At 37.4% G+C, this 23,931-nt stretch overlaps 1 protein-coding gene across 5 annotated transcripts in view; it reads right to left on the bottom strand.

The window, feature by feature from the left end:
- Window positions 1-22,216, bottom strand: part of RPGR (retinitis pigmentosa GTPase regulator) — a 52,026-nt gene extending 29,810 nt beyond the window's left edge. For 4 of the 5 annotated variants that reach the window (XM_044763547.2, XM_044763548.2, XM_044763551.2 and 1 more), the window contains exons 1-11: window positions 21,953-22,216; window positions 20,086-20,211; window positions 19,530-19,622; window positions 18,036-18,098; window positions 15,827-15,985; window positions 14,322-14,471; window positions 11,250-11,408; window positions 6,796-6,951; window positions 3,671-3,795; window positions 2,484-2,669; window positions 1,390-1,561 (exon numbers count right to left, since the gene is read on the bottom strand). In XM_044763547.2, coding sequence (XP_044619482.1) covers window positions 1,390-1,561; window positions 2,484-2,669; window positions 3,671-3,795; window positions 6,796-6,951; window positions 11,250-11,408; window positions 14,322-14,471; window positions 15,827-15,985; window positions 18,036-18,098; window positions 19,530-19,622; window positions 20,086-20,211; window positions 21,953-21,980 — 1,417 coding nt within the window. In that variant the 5' untranslated portion in view covers window positions 21,981-22,216. The remainder of the gene's footprint in view (window positions 1-1,389; window positions 1,562-2,483; window positions 2,670-3,670; window positions 3,796-6,795; window positions 6,952-11,249; window positions 11,409-14,321; window positions 14,472-15,826; window positions 15,986-18,035; window positions 18,099-19,529; window positions 19,623-20,085; window positions 20,212-21,952) is intronic. The other variant, XM_044763549.2, reaches the window with a different exon arrangement.
- Window positions 22,217-23,931: the final 1,715 nt, after the last annotated feature.

Raw genomic sequence — 23,931 nt, 5'->3', positions numbered from 1 at the left:
ATTATATGTTGGCTATAACTTTCAAATTACTTTTTATTAAGATGGTTTTAGAAGTCACAAAAAGCCAGGAGATGGCTTTTCCTTTTGATCTAGCTACAAAATTCTGTATATCTTCACATTCAAATCTCTTGAAGTGGGAAACAACTTCCCCCAACCCATAAACTTCTCTTTTCCTTGTACACACTGTTGTCAGAATCTACTTTTCCTGCATACTGGGCTGAAGAGGGCCAGTGATTTTTATCTCAGAAGGAAACATACAAAAGTTGTGGGTGAGATGCAGGAAACTGGCTCATTATGAAGGTCCTGGTTGTAGATAATATTTCATTCCCATGGCCCACAATTCTTGCCTGAATTCCTGATCCTTTATTGCTACAACTTTTTGTCCAGGTTCCTAATCCCAAAGATACAAAACTTATCTGTGCCATGGTTCTTAATCTCAGATGCCCAGATAGCTTCTTAACTCCAAACCTACTGCTTATTCTGATCTCCTGGTCCTGGCTTCTTGTCCTGACCCTATCATCTGAGCACATGCCCTGCAGTAACATCTATACACTCCTAAGATACACAAATGTCTGTAAACAAAATTATTTAGAAGAGGTGTATAATAGCTAAAGAGCTGTGATTACAATTTAAAATATGAAATCTATGTCTAAGTAGGAAGTGAGGTAGAGGTGTTAATAATAACCATGACCATGTTTATTAAGGGGTTTCTAGAGGTGCTAGTCTCAATGCTAAGTATTTTATACGCTTTACCTCATTTAATTGTCACAAACATTTTCTAAAATAGGTATTATTAAACTTGATTCAAAGATAGGGAAACTGAGTCTCAGAGAAATTAACTTTCCCAAAGTCAGTCACATAGTTAACAAATGTCAGAGCTGGCATCTGAGCTCAGACCAATTTAACTCCATATCCTGTGCTCTTAACCACTATGTTGTACTGCCTTATACATAAATGCAGAACTTCACATGGGTCCAGAAAATCTGCATTCGAGTCCTGTTCACTTCATTTATAAGGTGAGTGACCTTGGGTAAGTCTCTCAATCTCTTCAAGCCTTGATTTTCTCGTCTATAAAAATGAAGACTATAACTCCCAGCTATTTCATGGAGTTGCTTCAGGGTTTAAAGGAGATAATGTAAGAGAAGGTACTATGTATGCCATGCACTGCTCTGTAAAGATACACTGCTGGTGTTATATGGGATTTTTAGGGTCACTGATGATGCTTTCTATTTCTAAGAGTATTCCTGGATTTGAGTTCAAATGAGAGATGTCAGTATCTAACCAGGAAGGGAACAATTTAATAAACTGGAGAAAACATCTTAAGATAAACATGAAAATAACAGGAATAAAAGGTACACTTCTAAGATCAGGCAGAGTAGCAAATGTTACCTGGTTCCACTGGCTGCAAGAGGCACGCCTTTGCAGGTATCATTTTCTCTGGCAGATTTTTTGCAGACATATGGAAAGGAATTGGATGGGGGGAAACACAAACAGGTGGTACAGGAGTCCTTTCCACTGTAGATAGTGTTCGTGTCATTTGAATAGAATCTGGGGATTTCTCCTTAAAATAAACAGGTTAAATAAATTGTTAGATGATGTTATATATTTAATATTGACATAAACTACCCTGCACTTGCTAAAAATACTGAGAGAGACACTTCAAAGTCGGCTAATATCCCACAACATTCACTTTTTAATAATCCCCAAAGGCTCAAAAATGTTTTGTTCTGTTGTCTCTATATCTAAGTTGCTCTAAATTGTCAATTTGGAAGCCTGTTTTTCACATGGTGGGGAAAAGTGTGTGTATTTTCTCTACCTCCCCTGATAAAAAATTACCCATGAGACACAAACAAACAACTACAAAATACCTATGGGATATTTCTCAATCATTCCATATACATTTTTTCATAATAAAAAGCTAAACTTAACCTTTACTTCAAAAGGAATAAATTTTAGAATTTTTTAAAAAAGGAATGTCTCCTTTAAAAATTATTTGGTATTTTCTTGTTTAAAAAATGTGTCATTGAAATAATAATTTTAAAATACATAATGAGAATCTCTAAATTTAACTGAGAAAAAACATTCCCTCCCTCAAACTGAAGTCCTTATTTCTTTGTTTTCCACGTTTCATTGTTTATAGTATATAGCCTTCCACTGCACATGAAGTATAACTAACAGATAAAAGCAAAGAGGTCAATCCACATACAGTTGAGAAAGCAACTCAGCATTTAACCTGAGGTGATAAGATAGAGATAAGTACCACTGTCTATAAGTGAAGGTTCGCCATAATTTGAATTTTCTAATTTGTGTGTTTAACAGCTTAACTCTGAGTTTGCTTTAAAAGTTTATAAGCCCACAACTCTAGTCATTTAGTAAATTCATGAGAAGACTCTTCCTTGATTTAAAAAGAAAATGGATGTTCTCCTTCAGTTTTCTTTGCAGTGCTAGACAGTACTATTATAGAGCATAGGCCACAACTGTACCCTCTCTCTTCGCCGCACGCGGGCTGATAAAGTTCTCTCAAGTGTGTCTCCTGAGGTCAGATCACTGATGGGTAGAGAAGCCGCTGCAGGTAAGTAAGGATCTTTTATTTCATCTAACTCAAGTTCTTCTACCACACCAAGTCGTGGAGTGGCAAAAACCAGCATGTGACAGCCACCACAAGCAACCTGTAGCATAAATCCACAGATAAATTAATCCACATCAGCTTCAAACACAAGTGGGTTTTTAACAGTTTTCAGCTACATTTATTTAGTAGACTTCCTAGACTGACAGACTGATTCTGTGTGTGTGTGTCTCTTTCTCCCTCTCTCCCTTTCTATACATAGACACACACATATACGAATTACAATATATATTCTTTAAACACTATGATTAAAACATATTATTTTTGGTATAGCACTTTTTAAAATGATCTTCTCCATGAGACTATAAGCTTAGTGAATGAGGATTTGGTCATTTTGTTCATCACTGTATGCTTTGTATTCCTCATACTCAGCCCAGTATCTCGTGCAGAGCAAGGATTCATTAAATGGATGGCAAATGAAGGACTGGAAGCGTTCCATAGTACGAGGCACTGAGTCTTTGGAGAACAAATTTCAAATGATATTATCATCACCAAGTAAACAAAATTTTCAAGTCTATAGTTCTTAATTGGCAAAAGTGTTAGAAACAATAGAGATACAATGCCTGATGGGGCTGACACTGAAACAATACCTTCTTATCCAAATAACATTTAGCCAATAAAACATATTTTCAAAACTCTTTAGTATCAAATTTTCTCTTGTACAGGATTTGAGAGGCTCAGCAGTATCTAATTCAACAAATATTTATAGACAACTACTGTGAGTAAGGCACTCTGCTGGGTGCTACAGGAGACACAAAGTTTCCAGGCAGGACGCAGTCCTGGCTCTCAAGAGACATATGAGAACGAAGCAGAAGAGTGAAGTTTAGGGAACAAAAAAAGATGTTAAAGGAAGAAAATTAGGAAAGGGACAAACTTTCAGAGTGGCATGATGTCTAACATTTGGCTCTTAGGAAACGAGTATAATTATTAGACATAGCCATAACATTCTTTCATACAAACATAAAAGTACTTATTTTCTAGGAATACTGAAAGACTCAAATATAGGAATATGAAAATGTAAACAGGGGAATGCGATGCCCTTACCAATTGAACTATAAACCTCCTAAAACTACAGCACAAAGTGGGAACGAACTGATTGGTAAAATTCTCCAGTCCAAGTCCTAATTTTCCATGTCGACCATCTCCAAAAGTATATATAAGACCTGTATCTAAAATGCAAAAAAGAAAAGAATTATTAAAGTATCACTTGTATGGATCTATTTGTAAATAGACAAATATATAACTTACACAGTAATTTTCCCCTCAAATTCTTCATTGAATATACCCTGATCCATGGATGTTTCCATACTCTCTACGGTCTCTGCAATCCCACACTGGTGGTTTGTGAAGTTGAAACGTAGTCGTGTGAGCAGTGTGTGGAACAGCAGCAATCCAGCATGAGATCTCATGATACACACATTCTTCTCAAGGGGAAGGAGATCTTTGTATTCTGACCCCTTACTTCCCAAAACAATTTACTTTCTTTTTTCCTCAGGTCATTGATTAAATCAGGGTTTCTCATCCTTGGCACTATTAACACTTGGGGCCAGATAATTCTTGGTTGTGTGGGTCTGTCCTGCGCATTGTAGAATGTTTAGCAGTATCTTTGGCCTCTACCTACTAAATACCCATAGAATCCCCTGCCTCTGCAGTTATAACAATCAAAATGTTTCCAGACACTGCGATGTGTCCCCTGGGGGGGACAAAGTCACAACTGGTGATGAGGTACTGACTTAGATCAATCCAACTGTCTCTTTTACTAATTCTGCTCCTGGGCTGTGGAATGCTGCTGAAGGAAATGCCATAAATCAACCATGCTGACTAGTCCCTATACCAATACTAAGGTCTGCTGTACACCTGGGCCCATGATCAAGATGAGTAATCTTGTTGCTTTTCTCCAGTCAACCCTTTTTCCCACAGCCCTAAGAACTCCTCTGAACCTTCACTCCTCAAACCCTTCCTTCATACCCTCCATCTCAAGCTGGGTAAGTGCCACGTAAGGAGAAGTAAAGGAAAGGGTGCCAGTCTGAGTGCAGAGGAGGGGATCTCCCTCTAGTCCAGGGATTAAGGAAGGCTTTCAAACTGAAGCCTAAAGGATGATTACAGTTTAGCTACATGAAGAAGGGAGGAAAGAATTTTCCAGGCAGAGTCAGCAGTACATACAAAGGCTCTGAATCAAGAGAAAATACAGTACAGCCAAGTTGAAAGGCAACCAATGTGCCTGGAGGGCAAAGGGGAGAAAGGTATGAGATGAGTCTGAACAGGTAAGAAGGAACCACACCAGAGAGGATCCTATTAGTTCATATGAAGGATTTTTCAACTCTATCTTAATGGAAATAATAAGCTAAATGAATGGTTTTAAGTTGAGAAATGATAAGATCACATTTGGGGACTTAAGAGTTTAAGATGGCAAAGTACTGCATACTAAGGAAATCCAAGAGAATTGACTGAAAAATGATTAGAAATACTAACAATTCAGTAAAGTGGCAAGTTCAAAAATTAATATTCAAAAATAAATAGATTCCCTATAAATAAGCAATAACCAATCTTTAGACACCAAATTTAGATTCATAATTCCTACTATTAGGTATTTATTTCCTTTCTTTATACATACTCCTTATCACCTTTTCCCCTTCTTCCTCCTTCTGACCCTGATTTCTTCATCTAAAATGGTTTTTAAGGTTTGTCTTTTAACTGGATTACCTTTAACTAGAAAAAATAAACTCTGATCCAAGCTACCTGACTGTACTTCCAACCTCAGAGAGCTTTTTAAAACAAGCCACTGGCTATAATGGGAAACCGGCAAGAACTTACAGATAACTTGCTACATGCCTCTCACTAGGCCTGGAGGAAAACAAAATTCATAACATCTGTCCTCTGGAGAGAATTCATGAGAAATAAGGCAAACAAAGTTAATGTTCAATTATTTGTGCTATAACTTCTTTCATCAGGAGGAAAGGTACTATGAAAGTTTAACCAAATAATCTAACTGTATTTTTTATGATCCATAAAAAGTACATATTTACCATCAATGGCAATTTAGAGTTTGTGAAAAAATGGCAGTAAGGACAGAAAAACTGAGATTAAGACTCTGTAGTAAGGGATACATATCAACAACTCTTCTGGGACTGTGAATGAATAATAATTCTTTATAGTTCTATTTCATGCTACAAGGACATCAACACTTGAAAACGGGCAAGTAGTTCTCTCTGAAAGGTTCTTTGGTGAAAAAGGAACAGTGTATGGTAATACCTTATATTTGCTTACTCCTAGTTCCCCTAACCAGATACCATTAGAGATGAGCTACATTGTAGCAGTAGCTTTTTTAGAAAGAAGGAAAAAAAAATGTAGAAATATCAGTATCTGGATTATTTCAAAATACTATATGATTTCTGACTTTTTAATGCCTTACTTCATTTTTAGATAGAAAATATAAGCAAGAAATAGTGAAATTACAGAGCCTTTCGTTTTGAAGCAATCAAAATTGTGGAGTATATCAATTACCTACAGGTAAGTGAGTGAGTCATTTTTAGGGGAGAATCTTTATTGAGTCCTATACTGGGCCACCTAGTTTCTGAGGTTGAGAAGTAGGCCCAGAGTAGCATCTTCCTGGATAAAGGAGAAACTACAGAATGGAAGATCTAGAGGACCCAGGTATTCACTTAGTGGTCTTTGAGGTGCCTTTCTATCACTGTGGAGAAAGTAAGAAAGAGTCACTCCTGAAAACGCCTCCTGGTGGCAAAAGCATCATAAGAATTTACTCAGCTGGAATGTAGCTCTGTCAGATTGAAAAGGGAGACCGTTTTAAAGTAAGCTCTTTCTTGTAAGACTTTTCTCTCTGGCCTTAGCAAAGGTAAGAGCTTACAAAATGATACAATTTCAGAAAGATTCCAGCTTTCTGCCAAAGTATACTACTATGGTCTTACCTCTGACAGTATTGACATATTTTGAGGTTCTAAATATTTGGATCACTTACACTGATTTTAAATTGAATTAAAATATTAAAAAGGGGTTTACAACTTTATATTTTGGCATATTAGACAAGAAATTCCATTTTCTCTATTATTAATTCTTTTGCTTAATTTAGATACATTCATTCCATATAGTATTTATTTTGTAATAAAATATACCCAATTCTATAAACATATAATAGAGATTCTGATCTGTACCTGTTATTAAAGCTGTGTGATTCTCTCCACAGGAAATATAGCTTATTTTCTGATCCTTAATATGCTCAATGACTGTGGGTTCTGAAGTTTCAAAAATAAAAGTGCCAAGCCCCAGCTGACCGAATTGTCCCAGCCCAAAGGTGTACACGGCGTTCTCTGCAAGGGAATGGGCAAACAGAAGAGAAGCATTGTGGGGAAGCAAACGCTGTCACCTGCATATCTAGAAAAACTTGATACTCAACCTTTAAAATGAGGGTTAAGTGCCTCTGAAAGAAATACCCATGTAAGAATACCTAATATTTAGGTATACATTTCTCCAGAATGAGAGAAAAATGACAAGGCACACAATTGTAAGAATTAAGGCATGGGTCTGATTTTATCTTTTACATATAACCATAAAAGGAATTGCTAAAGACAGGTAAGTCAGTGAACTACCTAAAATATCACTCAGCTCTTTAAAAAGTATCAATTGTCATTAAGCTAATTCCTTTCACTGCCTTAAATAAAAAAAATGAATAGTGCTTCCTACAGAAAAACTCCTTACTTTTAAAAGTAGTTTAACAGAATAATTTATTTTATAGAACAATTTCAGAGGAGCATTTGCATGAGAATTAAAACCTACACTAGATATGCTAGAATTTTTACTAGGAAATGCAATAATAATGAAAGGCGGGAAAGAAGCTTTCCTCTATATTACTATTTTTTTAAATGATTCCAAAGGACCTCCAATAACTTATAAATATTAGCTCCTGTATTCTTGAGAAATGGAAAGGCACTACAACAGGATAAATGAGTAGTGATGAAGGGGTTCTTTCAGACACACAACTCTTGCTGGCCCCTGCATTAGGAAGCACAGTATTTATTAGTCTACTTCTCAATAATTGAATACATTGCCTCTCCTGCTACAGAGGGAAGAGCAAAAGCTTTGGATTCAGGCAGGAGCCCAAACCTTCACTATTAATAGTTGCGGCAAGTATGTAAGTTACTTAAATTCTCTGATGTTATAATTCCCATCTAACAGAGTTGCTGTGAAGACTAAATGAGAAAACATTCAGGCAGATTTTAAAACATAATAGAACATTCAGTTGTAAAGAACATTTTTCTAAAAAGTAATTAATCAACTCATCTTATTCTGACAATGGAGGATACTGATGAACACACAACTATCTGTTGTCATATAATTTTACATTTTTTCTGTCTAAAGAATATTTCATAAATAAGACACATAGATATTACTTCTTAAAGAAAATATGCTGTGTCAAGGATATGAAACCACACTGAGGCAATGGTAAAACAGATCCTTCTTTTGGTGTAAAAACTACCTCTCTTAGTTTAATAATCACACAGCATATCTCGAGTTCTGAATGTTCAGTCTTAAGAGTAGAATGTTGAATGAATTAAAACAACTGTCTATCGCTTGCTGGCCAACAACTACTCTAAGTTTCTTGGGCTGTCTTATATTAGCCTGTGAAATTAGGCCCTTTAGGCAGCCTGAATCCTGTTACAAAAGTTTTGTTCCTTATCTTGTTAGGTTCGCTTTCAGGTGCTTAGCTAATTGGTAATAACACCTTCTTTTTTTTAAAATGACCTAAGACTCATTTATCTAAGGACATTACACATATCAACTAATATAATTTTTCGTCATATTGCCTTTTTAACATTTAACAATGCAATTCAATGTTAATAAATAATACTGTATTAGGAAAACAGATTTATTAGCTGGCGTCAGATCAATATTGCTCTAATTTCACAGAATACGTTTGATTTCACAATTATAACCTCTTGCCCCATGGAGACCTTAAGTTTGTCCAGACATAATCTGGAAAAGATAAATTCTTATTTTCCTTGGGATGCAGATTTCTTTGTGGACTCCAACTCATGACCAGACTTTCTTGTCTTTTGGTAACTGCCGTGGATGACATACAAAATTACGACTATCACTCTGCCTCAGTTAGTGTGTGCTAAGTTCTAGTTTAGCTTTTCTCAACAGCAGTCCATTGTTTCCTCAACCATCACTACAACCAGTAGTTGTATTTTCGAACGTAACACAGTCAAGTGTAAATATTATGTTTTAAATAAATTCATCAGCAATTAACTAATTTTATCTTTAAAGTATTTTAATGAATGATACCCAAACAGATTTTAAGACCAGAGTTACAGACATAAGGAAAAACAAAGCTGGGGAGGGCCTCCATAGAATCATCTAATCCAAGTCCTTTCCTTTAGTGAAGGGGATGTCTAGAACAGATGATTAGCAGATGATTAGCTATTCTTTCCTTTAAGGTCTTGCAAAGTAGTCTATAACTCTTAGGTATTCAATTTAGTACTTAGCCAAACTGATGATCAATGCACTCTTCAGGTCCATTTCTTCATCAGTTAGGACTAAACATTTAATATTTCTGTCCACACTGTGCTCCAGAACACAGGTTTCTCACCAGGGCTGGCTCATAATAAAGCTCCCACAGATCCATGGAGAAATGTGAAAAATAGGCAAAGTGGTGAATTTTCCATACAGATAAATTTATACAATTTGAAGGTGTGTCTTTTATTATAAAACCAAGAGCTTTTTAATTTTTGTTTTGAAGATGCCCCTTATTTTATGATATAATGGTGAAAACAGATTGCACTTTTTTCTGTAATGTCCATCAAATGCAAAGTGGAAGTTGGCAAATCTTTTGGTCCTCATATTCTTTTTACAAAATTAAAAAAATATAAAAACTTTACTAGTCTGCAAGATCCCAAAGGCTGCAAAAATCTGGAGAAAACAATCAATTTCTGGCAACACAGTTTTCAATCTCAAAACAAAGTTTGCAGTAAGCTAAATGTCTATAATATTACAAGAAAATATCACTCAGGTGCATTTTTTAAGTATAATTAAAAGTATCATGGATTATCTTGGAGCCTATTTCTATGAAAATATTTTATAATGTGTAGTTGAATGACATTATTATTATATAACATTTGTGTCCTTCAAAATAACCTCCAGTCATCTAATAATTTTCTATAATCTTTGTATAAACTATAGAAAATACATAGCACATAAAGAATAAGTTGCATTTCTGCCTACAGAATGAATTTTCAGATAATTTATAAAGATTAATTTTAAAGTTTACTTCCTAGAATAAATCTTTTTGAAATTATATGAAAAATTATTTTATTAGAAGAAATTTTTAAAAATCTTAAACCTCAGAATTATTTCAAAATTTAGAGTGAAGGCTTTGAAAAAATTATTTCTAACTTCAAAAAGATTCCATCTGGAAACTGTAATTCTGGGAAACCACAGGTCAATAAGCATGACTAGGACTAGAACAAGAAGTTAAGGAAAAGTTATGTAAGAGAGGAAAATTGAAAGATAAAACATTGCTCAATCACCTTGCAAGGATTATCATCTGAGAATTGGATATTATTAAAAATTTGTCTAGAACACTTCTAGCTTTGGGTTACTAAAGATTAAGTGGTGACTTCAGAAACTGTTAATTTCTTTTTGACCAAAAAAATCATAATAATCCACTACCTAACTGCATCACCTCGACACTATTCATCTAAAATAAATCCAATGCTGAACAAATTTGGGAGCCTCAATTTAGCAAGCATATTTTCAAGTAGTAAGCGTATTGTAATATATTGACTAGAATCCTGAAAATGACATGTCATACCAAATACAAAATTCAGAAGCCAAAAGTGACATTACTATTAAGGTTCTTTCTTTTATTATCTGTAATTTAAGATCTTAAAATTTTTTAATGAATTACTATGATGAAATATAAAAAATCACAAAGAAATCACCAAGTTAGACGTTGTAAATATCACAAAGAAAAAATTATCAATGACGTGTAGAAAACAGTACCAACAGGGAACTTCTCCAAAAGAAAGTATTTCAGAAAAAATGTCAATTCTAGATAAATATGAAATACATATATATGAGGAAAACAGTTTGTTCTTGAAAATGAGCTAAAAAAATGTTATTCTCTGGCACTTAAACATGTTAAGATCACGAAAATGTCAACTACGTTAGCAAAAACAATTCAACAAGATTCATCTTTTTCCTACTTAAAAATTTCTTCCATAGGCAAGAAATGTATATTAACTACAGGAATATAAAGTGGGGTTTTTAATGGAAAAGGATGCAAGGCCAACTTATATGGCATATCTAAAACAGTCAAACTCATAGAAGCAGAGACTAGAATGGTGGTTGCCAGGGGCTGGAATGGGGGAGAGGGGAGGTGCTAATCAACAGGCAAATGTTTCAGTCACACAAGCTAAGTTCTAGAGATCTGCCACATAATAACACTGTGCCTAGAGATAACAATATTGTATTGCACACTTAAAAATCTGTTAAGAGGGTGAATCAGACGTCAAATGTTCTTACCACAATAAAAAAAAAAGAATATAAAAACAATTTTGTCAGTAGCCACCACAGGAAGCAGGAACAGAGCAGCAAGGCTCACACATACCTGTGAGAACCACTGTATGCCCTCCACCACAAGCTACTTGGATCACCTTCTCGGGAATTCCGGGCACCAGCTGGGGAATTCTGTGATTGATCAGCAGCTTACTGGGAAGACCTAACTTCCCACTTTCGGGTTCTCCAAATGTATACAATTCTCCCTCCGCTATTGAAGGAAAGGAACAGTGATCAATGACCACATAAACAGGAACAAAATACTGGTCTTTTTGGTATATGTTCGTACATTCAATAAAAAATATAGACAATGACAACTTAATAAATGTGAGCTTTCTTGAGATATTTTTACTGTATGGTAAGGAAATAAAGCTAAATTTTCTTTTCCCCTTGATTATTCTAATCCAAAATCTTCATGAAGAATTCACAACTATCACTACTAACAGCTAAAAAATTATTTTAGCTGTCTCACAATACATAGGGAAGATGATCTTACTCCTACTTACTTTTAATAAAGAAAAATGACTAGACATTAAGCCCCCATGCAGACATGGATTTTGTCCTGCTCACTACAGTACTGCAAGAACCTAGCAGTGTGCCTAGTACATTAAACATTTAATGAATACTTGTTGAATAATTGCTTTTATGTAACTTGTTTTAGAAAACTCATTTACATGTGAAGTAAACATGCTGAGAGAGCCTTAAGATAGCAGATTTTACTCAGTTAGATGGCACTTCCTCCAGAAAGATTTTATCAAGGAACTTGTGACATTTAGTCACTGCTTTGTCCATACTAACGCTATTGATTTGCTTCTGTTATTACATTTATCACCCTATGACTATGAGCTTCTTCAAAGCAGGAACTTTTTAATTCATTTCTATGAGTTCTATAAAGCAGGAACTTAAAACTTTTGTAAATATATAACCTAAAATAAAGAATGACACAGAATATATCACCATTGGTGTGAAGGAAGAGGTAACACAGCATATCTCGCTGCTTATTGTTTGCATGTCTCTAATAGAACCATGGTTGACCGTTGACCAACCCCTGGGAATGTGGCCCTTGGAGTGTTTTTTATGTTGGTGATTGATGATTTTGTTATGCACACCTGGAACAATGAATTATGCCAGCTTCGGTTCTTACAGTGGCTTTGTACAAACATCAACATTGATGATGTACACCTGGTTTCATTGTTGAGGGACCTGAGTTTCAGTTTCTGTGACTAGTTGCTAGCTGGAGGTGTCCAGCCCCCTGCATAAAAGCCTCAGACCCTGAGGATAGAGTGGGCTTCCCTAGGCAGAGCCATTGTACACACATCCCTGTACTTCACTGCCAAAGAGAAGGCACGTCCTGTGTGGCCTCAGAAGAGGAAAGACTAGGAAGTTTATGCTGGACCTCTCTGGAAGATAAACATCATTTTCCTGTTGGTTTTGCTCTGTATCCTTTGCTGTAATAAATCTTAGCTATGAATATAACCTGCTATTGAAGTTTGAGAGTCCTTTTAGCAAATCAGAACTTAGGGAAGCTGTGGGACATCTAACACACATGGTATGTGCCACTTAAAACTTGGTCAAATACTGCAAACACAGCTGTACTGATTTTCTGAATTGATCAGCACAGAAAATAAAGTTTTCTGAACCACAGTTTTCTATGAAGTGTTTAGAAAACACTGGCACAGAAGAGGCACTCAGTAAGTCAGCACCCTTTGCCTTTTTTCTAATGTTTCTTGACTTTCATATGAAGAGAGTTACTAAGTCCAGATGAGTCTCTTTCCACTACTGTCTGTAAATTCCTGCTACTTCTCACACCTTAACATGGGTGAACTGTATGGCATGTGAGCCATATGTCAATAAAGCTGTTTTTTAACTGTTTTTAAAAGGCACAAAAACAAAAAAGCTCAATGTAACACCTGTTGGTTAAGATGGACAATTCTACCTGTTTCTCTACCGGCTAAAGCAGAGTTTAGTCATAAAATTGATTCTAATAGTTTTATTAAAATCCAAATATAAGACAATGATTTTGCTTGAGACCTTTTTTGGTTTTTTTATTCTTCCATTTGTGTTTTTGTCTTTTTTGTTTTATAAACAAAGTAAGCACAGACCACACCAACCCCAGCAGCCTGAAAGTTGTCAATAAGTTGGTAGGGTGCTATTGCTCCAAGGAACACAACCAACTGATCATTCATTCACCTACTCCCTCATTTGACAATACTGATTATCAGTTTGTTCAAGGCACAAAGTGATACAGTGGTGAACAATACCAGCCAAGTCGGAGTATGCCTTCTCTTGGTACCAAGCTGCTACCAATTCATTGGTAAAGCTAGGAGCACTGGAATGGGTCAATCAGCACTTTCTAAACCTGAATCTGAGGTGTACAGAATAAGGAGTAAATATATAAAACAAAGATTTACAGAGATATCTAAGAGGGGCCACAAAGCTACTTCCCCTAGGTGTTTTTACTGTTAGAAAAACCATCAATGAGATAAAAAGCCATGATCATACTTCTCCTATTGTTACTAGTGTAGATGTACACTATAACAGTTAAGAGTACAACATTTCAAATATCTTAACTAATGTAGAAAAGGTTGCCAGTGACTCCAGGAAAGGGAGAAATTGGAGATGTTGAGAAAAGTCCCAACAAAGGAAATTATATCCCATACTGAATTCTCTTCCTTTTCCATCTAATCTTCATCCCTGTTCCCACAATTAAAGTCTATGACTTACAGAAACAGTAAAAGCAAATTAGCAGGACAAGAGTAGAGTAGGTCAAAGTACCGAGGCAAGTGGATCCAGGAGAAAGTAGCCCATAGGTCTTGTTTTTAATGCCAAAGAGTCTAAGAAGTTTGAGAACCAAAATTTAGAAGGGTTTTTAACATATAAATTTTGTTTTTCTAACAGACTTAATATTCACTAAAAAAGGTGACATGTCAGAGAGGTGGAAATTCTAAACTCTCATTGAAATGAAGAAATGTTGTGACCTAAAGCAGACCAAAATTATTTCATTACATGGACCATTATGGCATTATTTCTATAGAACTGTAGAATCTTATAACATTTTATTATTAATTTAGTAATAACTTAGAAATGGGAGATAACATGATGAATCCAAAATGTTCTGCCTTACTTGTTATAAAAGCTGAATGGTAATATCCACAAGAGACCCAGGAGATAGGTTTCCCAATGGTCACTTGATGAGGGACGCACACATTATCTATATTTTTTAAACCAATTTGTCCTTCAGAATTGTCACCCCACATAAAAAGCTCTCCATCTTCTATAAAGAAAACACAAAGAGGAAAAAAGCTTTTAAAAAGTGGCAGGGCTATCAAGTTATTATATTTCCAACAGACTATTTTTTAATTTAGAAAAATTGTGCGTCTTGAAAGAAAAGTATTACTAAGTCATTTATACCAGCTAGCTACTTAAGAGTTCAATTTCTATTATGAAATGCTTCGATAATGATAAAGGACAGAGAATACCTTGATGTAAATCACTTTAGTCATGTCCATATTTTTATCTCAATAGCAAAGACAGAATATCTTTTCCTATGATAACCTTTTCTTATTGTAATGTCTCTAAACAGAAAATGGTTTCCTCCTTTCGAGCAGGCTGCCTGCAACTGAACTGAAGGACAGCATGAGTCACACTGGACATCTCCTGGGCAAGTTCCAGGCCAAAACAGCCTAGAAGACCTTGCTCTGGGAACACCGTGGAAACGATGCTTTAAAGGAAGAAAAACATAAACGCCTCTCACTAGCTTTTTTTTGACAATTTACTCTTGAAAACACATAATTTAGCTTCAGAGAACAGGAGGTAATTAAAATATATATCATCTCAAAAATAGGCTAACTTATGTTCTTTCTGATAAGAGTTTCAATGTCAGAAAAAGTCAAATTAGGAAAAATATTTTAGAAAGAAATTATCAAGACTTACATCTTTTAATTAATTTAAAATTTTTAATCTTTGAAGTGGTTTAATGATAAGGCAAATAAAAGGAAAATTAAAAATAAGAACCCAAAAAAGGATGTGAAAATGCTAACTGTATGGCTGACAGAACTTAAGGGAGAGAGCTGTAGCTCCAACTCTGGCTCTCCCGACAGCTAGAGCAACACCGAAAGTTACACAGCTCTCCCGACTGGAACAAAGAAGCACACCAGCAGCTTCTTCAGTGAGACCAGCTTTACCTTGGCTCCAAATTTTAAAGAAATTACTGATATGGGCTTTTGATAGAGAGGGTAGAGAGATGTGAAGACCATTATAAATTATATTTTAACAACATATATCCAACAGATTGCTATGGTGTTTCTGATAGCAACTTCATTAAAGTAAGCATAACTTTCAGAACACACGGTGAAGATAATATTTAAGAATATCTAAAGGAATAGATGGACAGTGTAAGTCAGAATTTATTTAAAAATTACCTTCTAAATGTATGTTTACCTCTAACTCTAAATAAGAATAAAATTGAAGTATATGTCATGATTTAAAGTTCTATTTTAAATGTCTTCTGAAAACACATAGTCAATGAAAGAAAACTAAACATCAACGCCATCTTCAATTTCCTGAGTTGGTATACCCTAGTCTAAAGGAAAGAGATGTGTCCCAGCTTGAGATAGAGAAAAGTCTCACCAGTTAATGCAGCTGAACTACTAGATCCAGCAGAGAGCTGTTTAATCTTATGCTGGGATGTAAAAAATTTAATTCGATGAAAGGTATTTCTATCTTCATCATCGCCAAGTCCCAGCTGTCCCTCACTATTTCCTCCAGTTGCATATACTTTGCCTCCTTCTGCACACAGAAAAAAGAAAACATCAGTATACTGTAGTCACCATCTTTATGAGACAGGCCAGTGTATACCAGGTATTTCCTCTATTAACAGCGAAGAAAGTTGAAAGCTGGCATTATCCTATAATTTGATGAACAATTTCATTTCAGTGTCAAAAATAAAGCAAAACAAGCAAGGCTATACATTTTTGTGAGATTTTTATAAAACACGCTAGAGTTTAAGTAGCAATTGGAATCTACAGAATGTGTGGAATATATTTTCTTGCTCATGCAGCACTTTATTAATTCAGAGCAAAAAAGATGAAAGTAATTTCCAAATTAGTTTATAATCCAAATCAAACTATTTAAAAAGAGATGTGGTTCATTAATTTTAAATTCAATACCCATTAAAACTAAGATACAATAGGTAACTAATAAGTAAAATAAGGCAAATTCAAGAAGAACATAATTAGAAACACAAAAATTCTATGTTGTATAATTATTTTAATTTTCTAGCTAAATAGGAAGGCAGTATAGCATTGTGTTTAGGAGAGAGGACTCCAGAGCCAGACTTCCTGGGTGCAAATTCTGGCTTGCCACTTATCAGCTGTGTGACCTTGAATGAGCTGTACTTAACCTCCCAGTGTCTCATTTTCCTCATCTGTAAAACAGGGATAATAATAGTGCCTACTTCATATAATTGTTATGATGATTAAATTAGTTAACGTTATAAATTCTTAGAACAGCATTTGGCTCACTGTAAGCACTATATAGACATTTGTTAAGTACTTTCTTAATCAAATAAGAAGTATATCATACTTAGATAATAAACATTGCCAGTAGGTTCTAAAGTAATGAATATTTTAATAAATACACACATATTAAAAATTAGTTATATCTGTCATAAAAATGCACATGAAGTTAAAGCCTAGCTAAATTATAGGGGAAACTGAGGGCAAAATCAACTTGAATAAGTAAACACTTTAGAAAAAAATGAAACCTAACTGAGGAAACAAGACTAGCTTTCAAATGGAAGATACTACAAGCCATGAGGAATTGGACCGCACAATTTAACACATACAGAGCAAACCACAGTTGGTGGAATGCTAAAGCAGTTCACAGAACTACATGAGTAAAAAGTTGAATAGTTTTAGAACAAAAAGTAGTAAAAAGTTTAGTAAAAAGTTGAATAGAAGAAAAAGCTCCAAGGAAGAAGTAAGACACATCTTGGATCCTAAAAGAAAAGAAACTGAATACAAAGAGGAGACATTTCAGCAAGGAAAAAGTAGGAGTGAGGGCAGAAAGGAGAAGAGGAGCCCAGGCAGTGAGAACAGCCTGAAGCCAGAAGCAGCTGTGTGTGTGGCAAAGGAAGTGGGGAAGAGTGCTTGGTGGTCAGGGCCTGGATGTCTAACTGCTCCAGCACCATTTGTTGAAAAGACTACTTTTTCTCCATTGAATTGCTTTGGCAGCTGTGTCAAACAGTAGTTGGGCATACACGTGTGGGTCTACTTCTGGACTCTAGTCTGTTCCATTAGTCTTTGTCTGTCTTTTTGCTGAAGAGCACACAGTCTTGATTACTGCAGCTTTTCAGTAGGTCTTGAAATCAGACAGTACTAGTCCTCCAATTTTGTTAGTTTCACAACTGTTTTGGCTATTCTGAATCCCTTGCTTTTCCATATAATCTCTAGAATCACCTTGTCAATTTCTACACACACAAAACCTATTTGGATTTTGATTGGAACTGTGCTAATCCACATCAATAGCCTTCTGGGGGTGGCTTCCACTTATCCTCAGAAAAGAAGAGGGAAGAGTAAGATCAAGAGGTGTGAGCACAGATAAGGAGATGCTGTCCCTCAACATAATCCAAGAAAAGAAGCTTTTTCTTCAGCCATTTAACATTTGTCTGCATATTTTCAAAGGAAAACAAGTGTTCTAACCATTTACATTTTTAAAAATCCTAATCTTACCATCGCCAAGGTACTATTTCTATCAATTTGACAAAGCCGCAAATGTTAGTGGAGTGAGACCTCAGTCTTCAAATGTGGCAGAAAGTCATACAGATTGAGTACTATACCTGTTGCCACTATGGTGTGGGTCCTTCCACAGGCAGCAAATTTCACTTTTTCAGGTTTTAAAGCTAAAAATATAAAATATGACAATTAAAATATTTTATGGTTATGAAAATGATAATCAGGTCAAATATTAACTAGGTGGTAGCACTGAGATTTAAATCCAGTCCTGTCAGACCTCAAAGTCAATGCTCAACTAATAAATCAAAAGTTTTCAGAACTAGTGATGCATCATAAGCAGTGCAGCTTTGAGAAAAATATAGATAGTTCAGCCCCACCCCTGGAGAATCTACGTCAGTAGACCTGAAGTAAGACATAGGCATCTATATATTTTTAAAAACTCCAGAGGTAATTGATATGTGCTGAGATCCACTGCATTGTTATGCTGCCTCCTCATCAATCTGATTTTTTTCCTAGTCTGCTACTTTATGCAGTGAAACACTGTAAGGCCAGTATTCATAGGCATACATCTATGTTAAAGTTCTTCATTCATGCATTTACATATTCAGGAAACATTCACAGAACATCTCCTAAGTGTTTAGCAAAGGGGCTGCAAAGATCACTAAGACAGAGTCCCTGGTCTCAGGGATCCCATAGTCTAGACAATCCAGTTAGCTCACCTATTAGATACTGGAGAGTAAGGATCATAGGAGCTGTGAATAAACCCAAGGGATTAGTAGACTGTGCTCAATAAATACTTTTTGACCAAGTGAAATACTTCAAAAGTTCCATAACAACATCTATAATTAGCATGGACATGATAAATTACACTGAAATTCTGAGCTGAAATTAAGGGTTTGGCTAGGAAAATAAAAAAACACTGTTCTTGCTACATCCTAAGGAATCTCCATCGCCATTCAAGTTTAGTTGATGTTCATAGGTCACAACCAAACAGAAGTTTCGCACATAATAGTGAGAAAGCTTTGTAAAGGTACTGTACATCCCATATTTTCTGGGATAGTTCTGATTTAAAATATTTTGTCCCGTTGTTCTTGTAAGAACACTAGTACTAATCAACCCCTAGTCCCAATGTTTTGTTCAGCACATCTACTCACTACATTACAGCAAGGCAAAATGTGTTTTATAAAACTAGCAACTACACAGAAGCATGATGTCCACAAGTCTAATAAATGACACAGAGCTCAAAATTCTAACATATTATATTGTTTGTTCTTTGATATACAATAACAGTAATATTTAAGAAGGTTTACAAACAGGCCAACAACAAAAAAAGGATGTCCAAGTGCAATACCATAGAACCATTACCTCCTTTGTGGTGTCTGAGTTTAAAATCAGTGTGATTTTTACTCTCTAACATAAAAGTAGTTTTGAATATCATAAACAATAGAGTTAAATGTCAATAATATTCAAGTAAATATCAGCAAATAAAGAACTGAAGGATTTATTATTTATAATATGATAATAAAGAACCACACAATTAATATAAAAGTACTTTATATAGTTTAAGTATTTAAAGTGATAAAGAAAAGACCCCAAACCTTTGATACATGTTGGCTTGCTCACAGGTGATTCTGATCCTAATCCTAACTGGCCCCAGTTGTTACTGCCAAACATGTACAGTTTATTATTTCCTGGTGGGAAGAAAAAAATAATAAATTGAAGCATTTTCAACATAATGTGAGATGAAGCCATCACAAAGCAATAAAAAAACTATACTTAAAAGCTGTCATTGGTTTTCCATGTTGAAACAAGCTACCTTGTCCATCCATGTGTAGCCAGATTCTGTTAGGTGTAAAAAGTTTCTAAGATTATACAAGGACAGGTTTTTTTTGTTACACAGATATATTAAAATAGATTTACTCCAAGAAAGTAAGGTGTATAGAAAACAATTTATATTTACTAAGGGAACTAGTATATTTACTAAGGGAACTTAAAATTTAAGAGACTCTCTTGATAAATCAATTTGTCAAGAATTCTCTGGCAAAGTAAAGAAAACACTTTCTGTATATTTTCAACATGTTTCAAACACAGTACATCTACAATATTTAGGATTCTTTAAGTATTACTAACATCGTTTAGGATTTTAATACTAACCTGTAACAACAGCAGTATGTTCATCTCCACATGCAAGACATATAGGTATATCATTTTTAAACCAGAATTTGCTGGGAATATTTTCAGCAAATCTAGTTTTTCCAAGTGTAAACACAGCACCCGAATCTGCAAATATACAACAGTTTCTATTTTACAACTTTTACCATGTTGCCTGTTACTCAAATATTTTTTCAAGTCACTTATCTATACAGATTCCATGTCTCGTGACACCTTTGTCTCTGCTCTAGCACCGTTTACGCCTTCCTTCTTCCATCTTAATTCAGTCTTACTGCTCAGACTTCTTTCTAGATTAATGAAATCTAATAAACACGTATTATTCATTTACCAGAGTAAAGTAAGATAATATATTTCATATTATCACAAGGAAGGAAGTCCTTGATTATCAATAGTGCTGCTGTCACCAGGGAGACCATCTGCTCCCTTGAATGAGCTGTTAGAATCAGTGCCCACTCCCGCAGGTTAACACCTCAGGGTCTAGCCCCTGACTGAGGGCTTTACTCCACATACAGAAACAGCACAGTAGTGAGTTTCATCATTAGCACCATGAGGATGCAGGATGCGGAGACTCAACATTCTTAGATTAAGTCATTAAATACTACTTGATCTGAGTAGTATTCACAAACTGTTTTGGTCCCATACCATTTTGGAGAGATACCAAAACCCCGGCCAGTTCCCAATAACCATTTAAACTCTCCCCCCACCCCCATCACCAAACAGGAGACCAGAGCCAGCTTTTGAGGAAATCTCAAGGAGGATGATCACGCGTAAATAAAGGAATGGGTTAGGAGAAGGGAAAACACAGCAAACATAAGTATTAATAACAAATATTAAGGTGCAAAAAACTAGTCACTATGGAAAACTTTTGAGAACAATTGTGAGGCATGTCAGTTCAAACTGATAATTGAGATCCAGGAGGCCAGAAGAGGCTCTGAACTTTTCTAGAATGAATAATTTTAACTGTTTTGTCCTGCTCCTCCACAGGAAGCCTTCCCTGATAACCTCACCCCAAGCCAGTGTTTGGCGTCTCTGCTCTGGGCCCACCCCCGCCACACCTCCCCACCCCGACCCCGAATCAACTATCAACCGCATTTTCACGTTGTTTACTTTCTTATATCTCTCACTAAGCTTTGAACTCCAGGAGGCAGGAATCTAATCATGTTTGAGCCAAGAGCATGGCAGAAAACGGAACAGGTATTTCAGCGAACGCATGATTCTGCTCTAATCCACGACCGTTGGGCGAGACCCATTAGCGGGTCAGAAAATCAATTTAGTGGGTCAAGATTACCATTTCTAAAGGAACATACTATAGAAAAGATCTGAGCGCATCCCAAGTAGCTAGAGTTAGTTACTGCTTCGTGAAATGTCTATTTCTGTTACACAGTATGGAGGCGGTACCGGGTCACAATGTCAAACGTATTTCTGGAGCGCAGGGGAGAGTCTTAACCGTCGCTAACCGACCCTCTTCTCGCCTTTTCTGCAAGTCGGTTCCCCACCTTCTTTTACCTCACGCGCCCCGGGCACCCACTCTTTACGGCCTTCAGTACATAACTAGGGACTTCGAAGGGGGCACTTTGGGGAGTTTAAAGGGAGGTAAAAACCGCCCCTGCCTTCGAGAAAGTTCATCGAAAGTTTATTTAAAATGAAGAAGAAAGGCACCCCCTCCCTTCTTGTCCCCCTTCCCCTCTCTCCCCTCAGTCTTTCGCGGGGGCGCGGCCCGAGCTCCAGCCTCAGCCCGGCGGCCTCGGCCCGAGCCTGTCCCTAGACGGGGCTGGCCCGGAGGCGGGGCCTGGCCGCCCGCCCGCCCGCGGACCCTCCCTCCCGGCCCGCCGCCACCGCCGCGACTCACCGGGCACCACCTTCTCGTGTTCCTCCATGCCGAAGACGGCGAAGGAAACCTGCGCCTGGGCCGGGAAGACAGCCGGGTCGAATCGGCGGGGCCTAAGGCAGCGCCTCAGCCCCGACGCGGGCCGCGAAAGCCCCCTCGGCCCTCAAAGCTACACTCCGGCGTCGGCGACGACCGCGTTTCAGCACGTCAACAAACGGCCGCTAGGGGCAACGGAGGCGGAGCGTTAGTGCGCGCGGGGGGTGGGGGGGGCGGGGCGGGGCGCGCGCAGGTGGGGGGAGGGGAGGCCGGGCGGCAGGCGCGGCGCAGGCGCAGACGCAGCGAGCGGAGCGTTGGAAGCCGCGCGCCCTCTGGTGGCCCGGAGGGGAGGGGCGGCCAGGCGGAGCCGTGATGCCCCTTAATGCGCACGCGTACATTGGTGGCTGTCCCGGCCCGGCAGAGACTGGGTCCGAATAGTGACAAACGTCACAAATGCCACATACTCTGGCACTCAAGTTGTTTGGCACAGGCAAACGTAGACACACAACTGTGATAATCCTAGTAATAGTGACCATCTATAATTCTAAATGAGGTAGGTACTCTGCTAAACGTGTAAATCACATTTGTATCCGCAACATCTAAACCAACACCTGGCAATATGCTAGATGCTCATTAAATATTTATTGAATGAATGAGTCCTACTACAGCCCTGTAAGGGGAAATTATACAGGGGGAGAGCTGGAGTCCTGTTTAGCCAGTCCCGCCTGTAATCTGATCAGCCCCACTGTGTCCTCCCACAGAAGAAGGATGAGGTATACAATCTACTACTGACAGAACATGCACAAAGAGATTCACCAACAGCAGAACATTATTGCTCTAGAATTTGCCCAGAGATGAACCCTAGTGTCCCGTGCATCAACACTTGGCAATCATAAAACAAACAGGCAAAAAGCCATCTTCTAGGATGAGTAGATTTATGTACATGTGGTAGTTGTGGGCATGGGCTCTAGAATGAAAGCTGGATTCAAGGATCCCTGAATTCCTGTGTACTAGAGCATGTTACCGACATTTTCAGGGAGTTAGCATTAAAATTTGGAGGGGAGATTAAACTATCCAATATACAAATAATCATTTGCTTACAAAACAAAGTGGGGGGTGACTAAGAAAGTATCTAACAAGGAACATTGACCTGGTGTGAGGGGTTAAGAAAAGCTTATGGGGGACCCCCCCGGTGGCCCAGTGGTTGAGTTCGCGCGTTCAGCTTCTGCGCCCCGGCTTCGCTGGTTTGGATCATGGGTGTGGACATGGCGCTGCTGGGCAAGCCATGCTGCGGTAGGAGTCCCATATATAAAGTAGAGGACGATGGGCAGAGATGTTAGCTCAGGGCCAGTCTTCTTCAGCAAAAAGAGGAGGATTGGCAGCAGATGTTAGCTCAGGGCTAATCTTCCTCAAAAAAAAAAAAAGAAAAAAGAAAAGCTTATCAGAAGAAAGGACATTAAAGCTAAGAACCTAAGAAGGGGAAACCGGGAGGGTGAGAGAACTCTGGACAGAGAGTAGATCCTTATGAGCAAAGCTTGCTCTTTCCAGAGCTCAAGGAGGTGACACTGGCTCATGGCAAGGTGGCAGGGTCTTGGGCCTGTCAAGGACCTGAGGTTTTATCCTGAGGACAATGGGAAGCCACTGAGACTTTTTAAGCAGTGGATTGACAGGATCAGTAATGTGTATTCCTGGAATCATTCTGCCTGGCTGCTTTGTGGAGAATAAATTGGAGCAGAGAGGAGGGTTCAGAGGCAATTGCAGAAATTCAGACAAGCAGTCACGCTGGCTTGGAATACAGTGTACTGGTACCAGAGAGGAGCGGGCAAGTCTGAAAACGTTTTAGGAGGTAGAATCAACAGCAAACAGTGTCTGACTGTTGACTCCTAGGCAGGGTAGGACTACCAAATAGCTCTTAGGGCAACATCAAAGAAGGGGTCCTAAATGATCTTCAAAAGGATTGGATA

This window comes from Equus asinus, chromosome X, assembly GCF_041296235.1.
Source record: "Equus asinus isolate D_3611 breed Donkey chromosome X, EquAss-T2T_v2, whole genome shotgun sequence".
Taxonomy (NCBI): Eukaryota; Metazoa; Chordata; class Mammalia; order Perissodactyla; family Equidae; genus Equus; species Equus asinus.
Note: the sequence above shows the minus strand (reverse complement) of the source record. Positions and strands in the feature narration are given on the sequence as shown.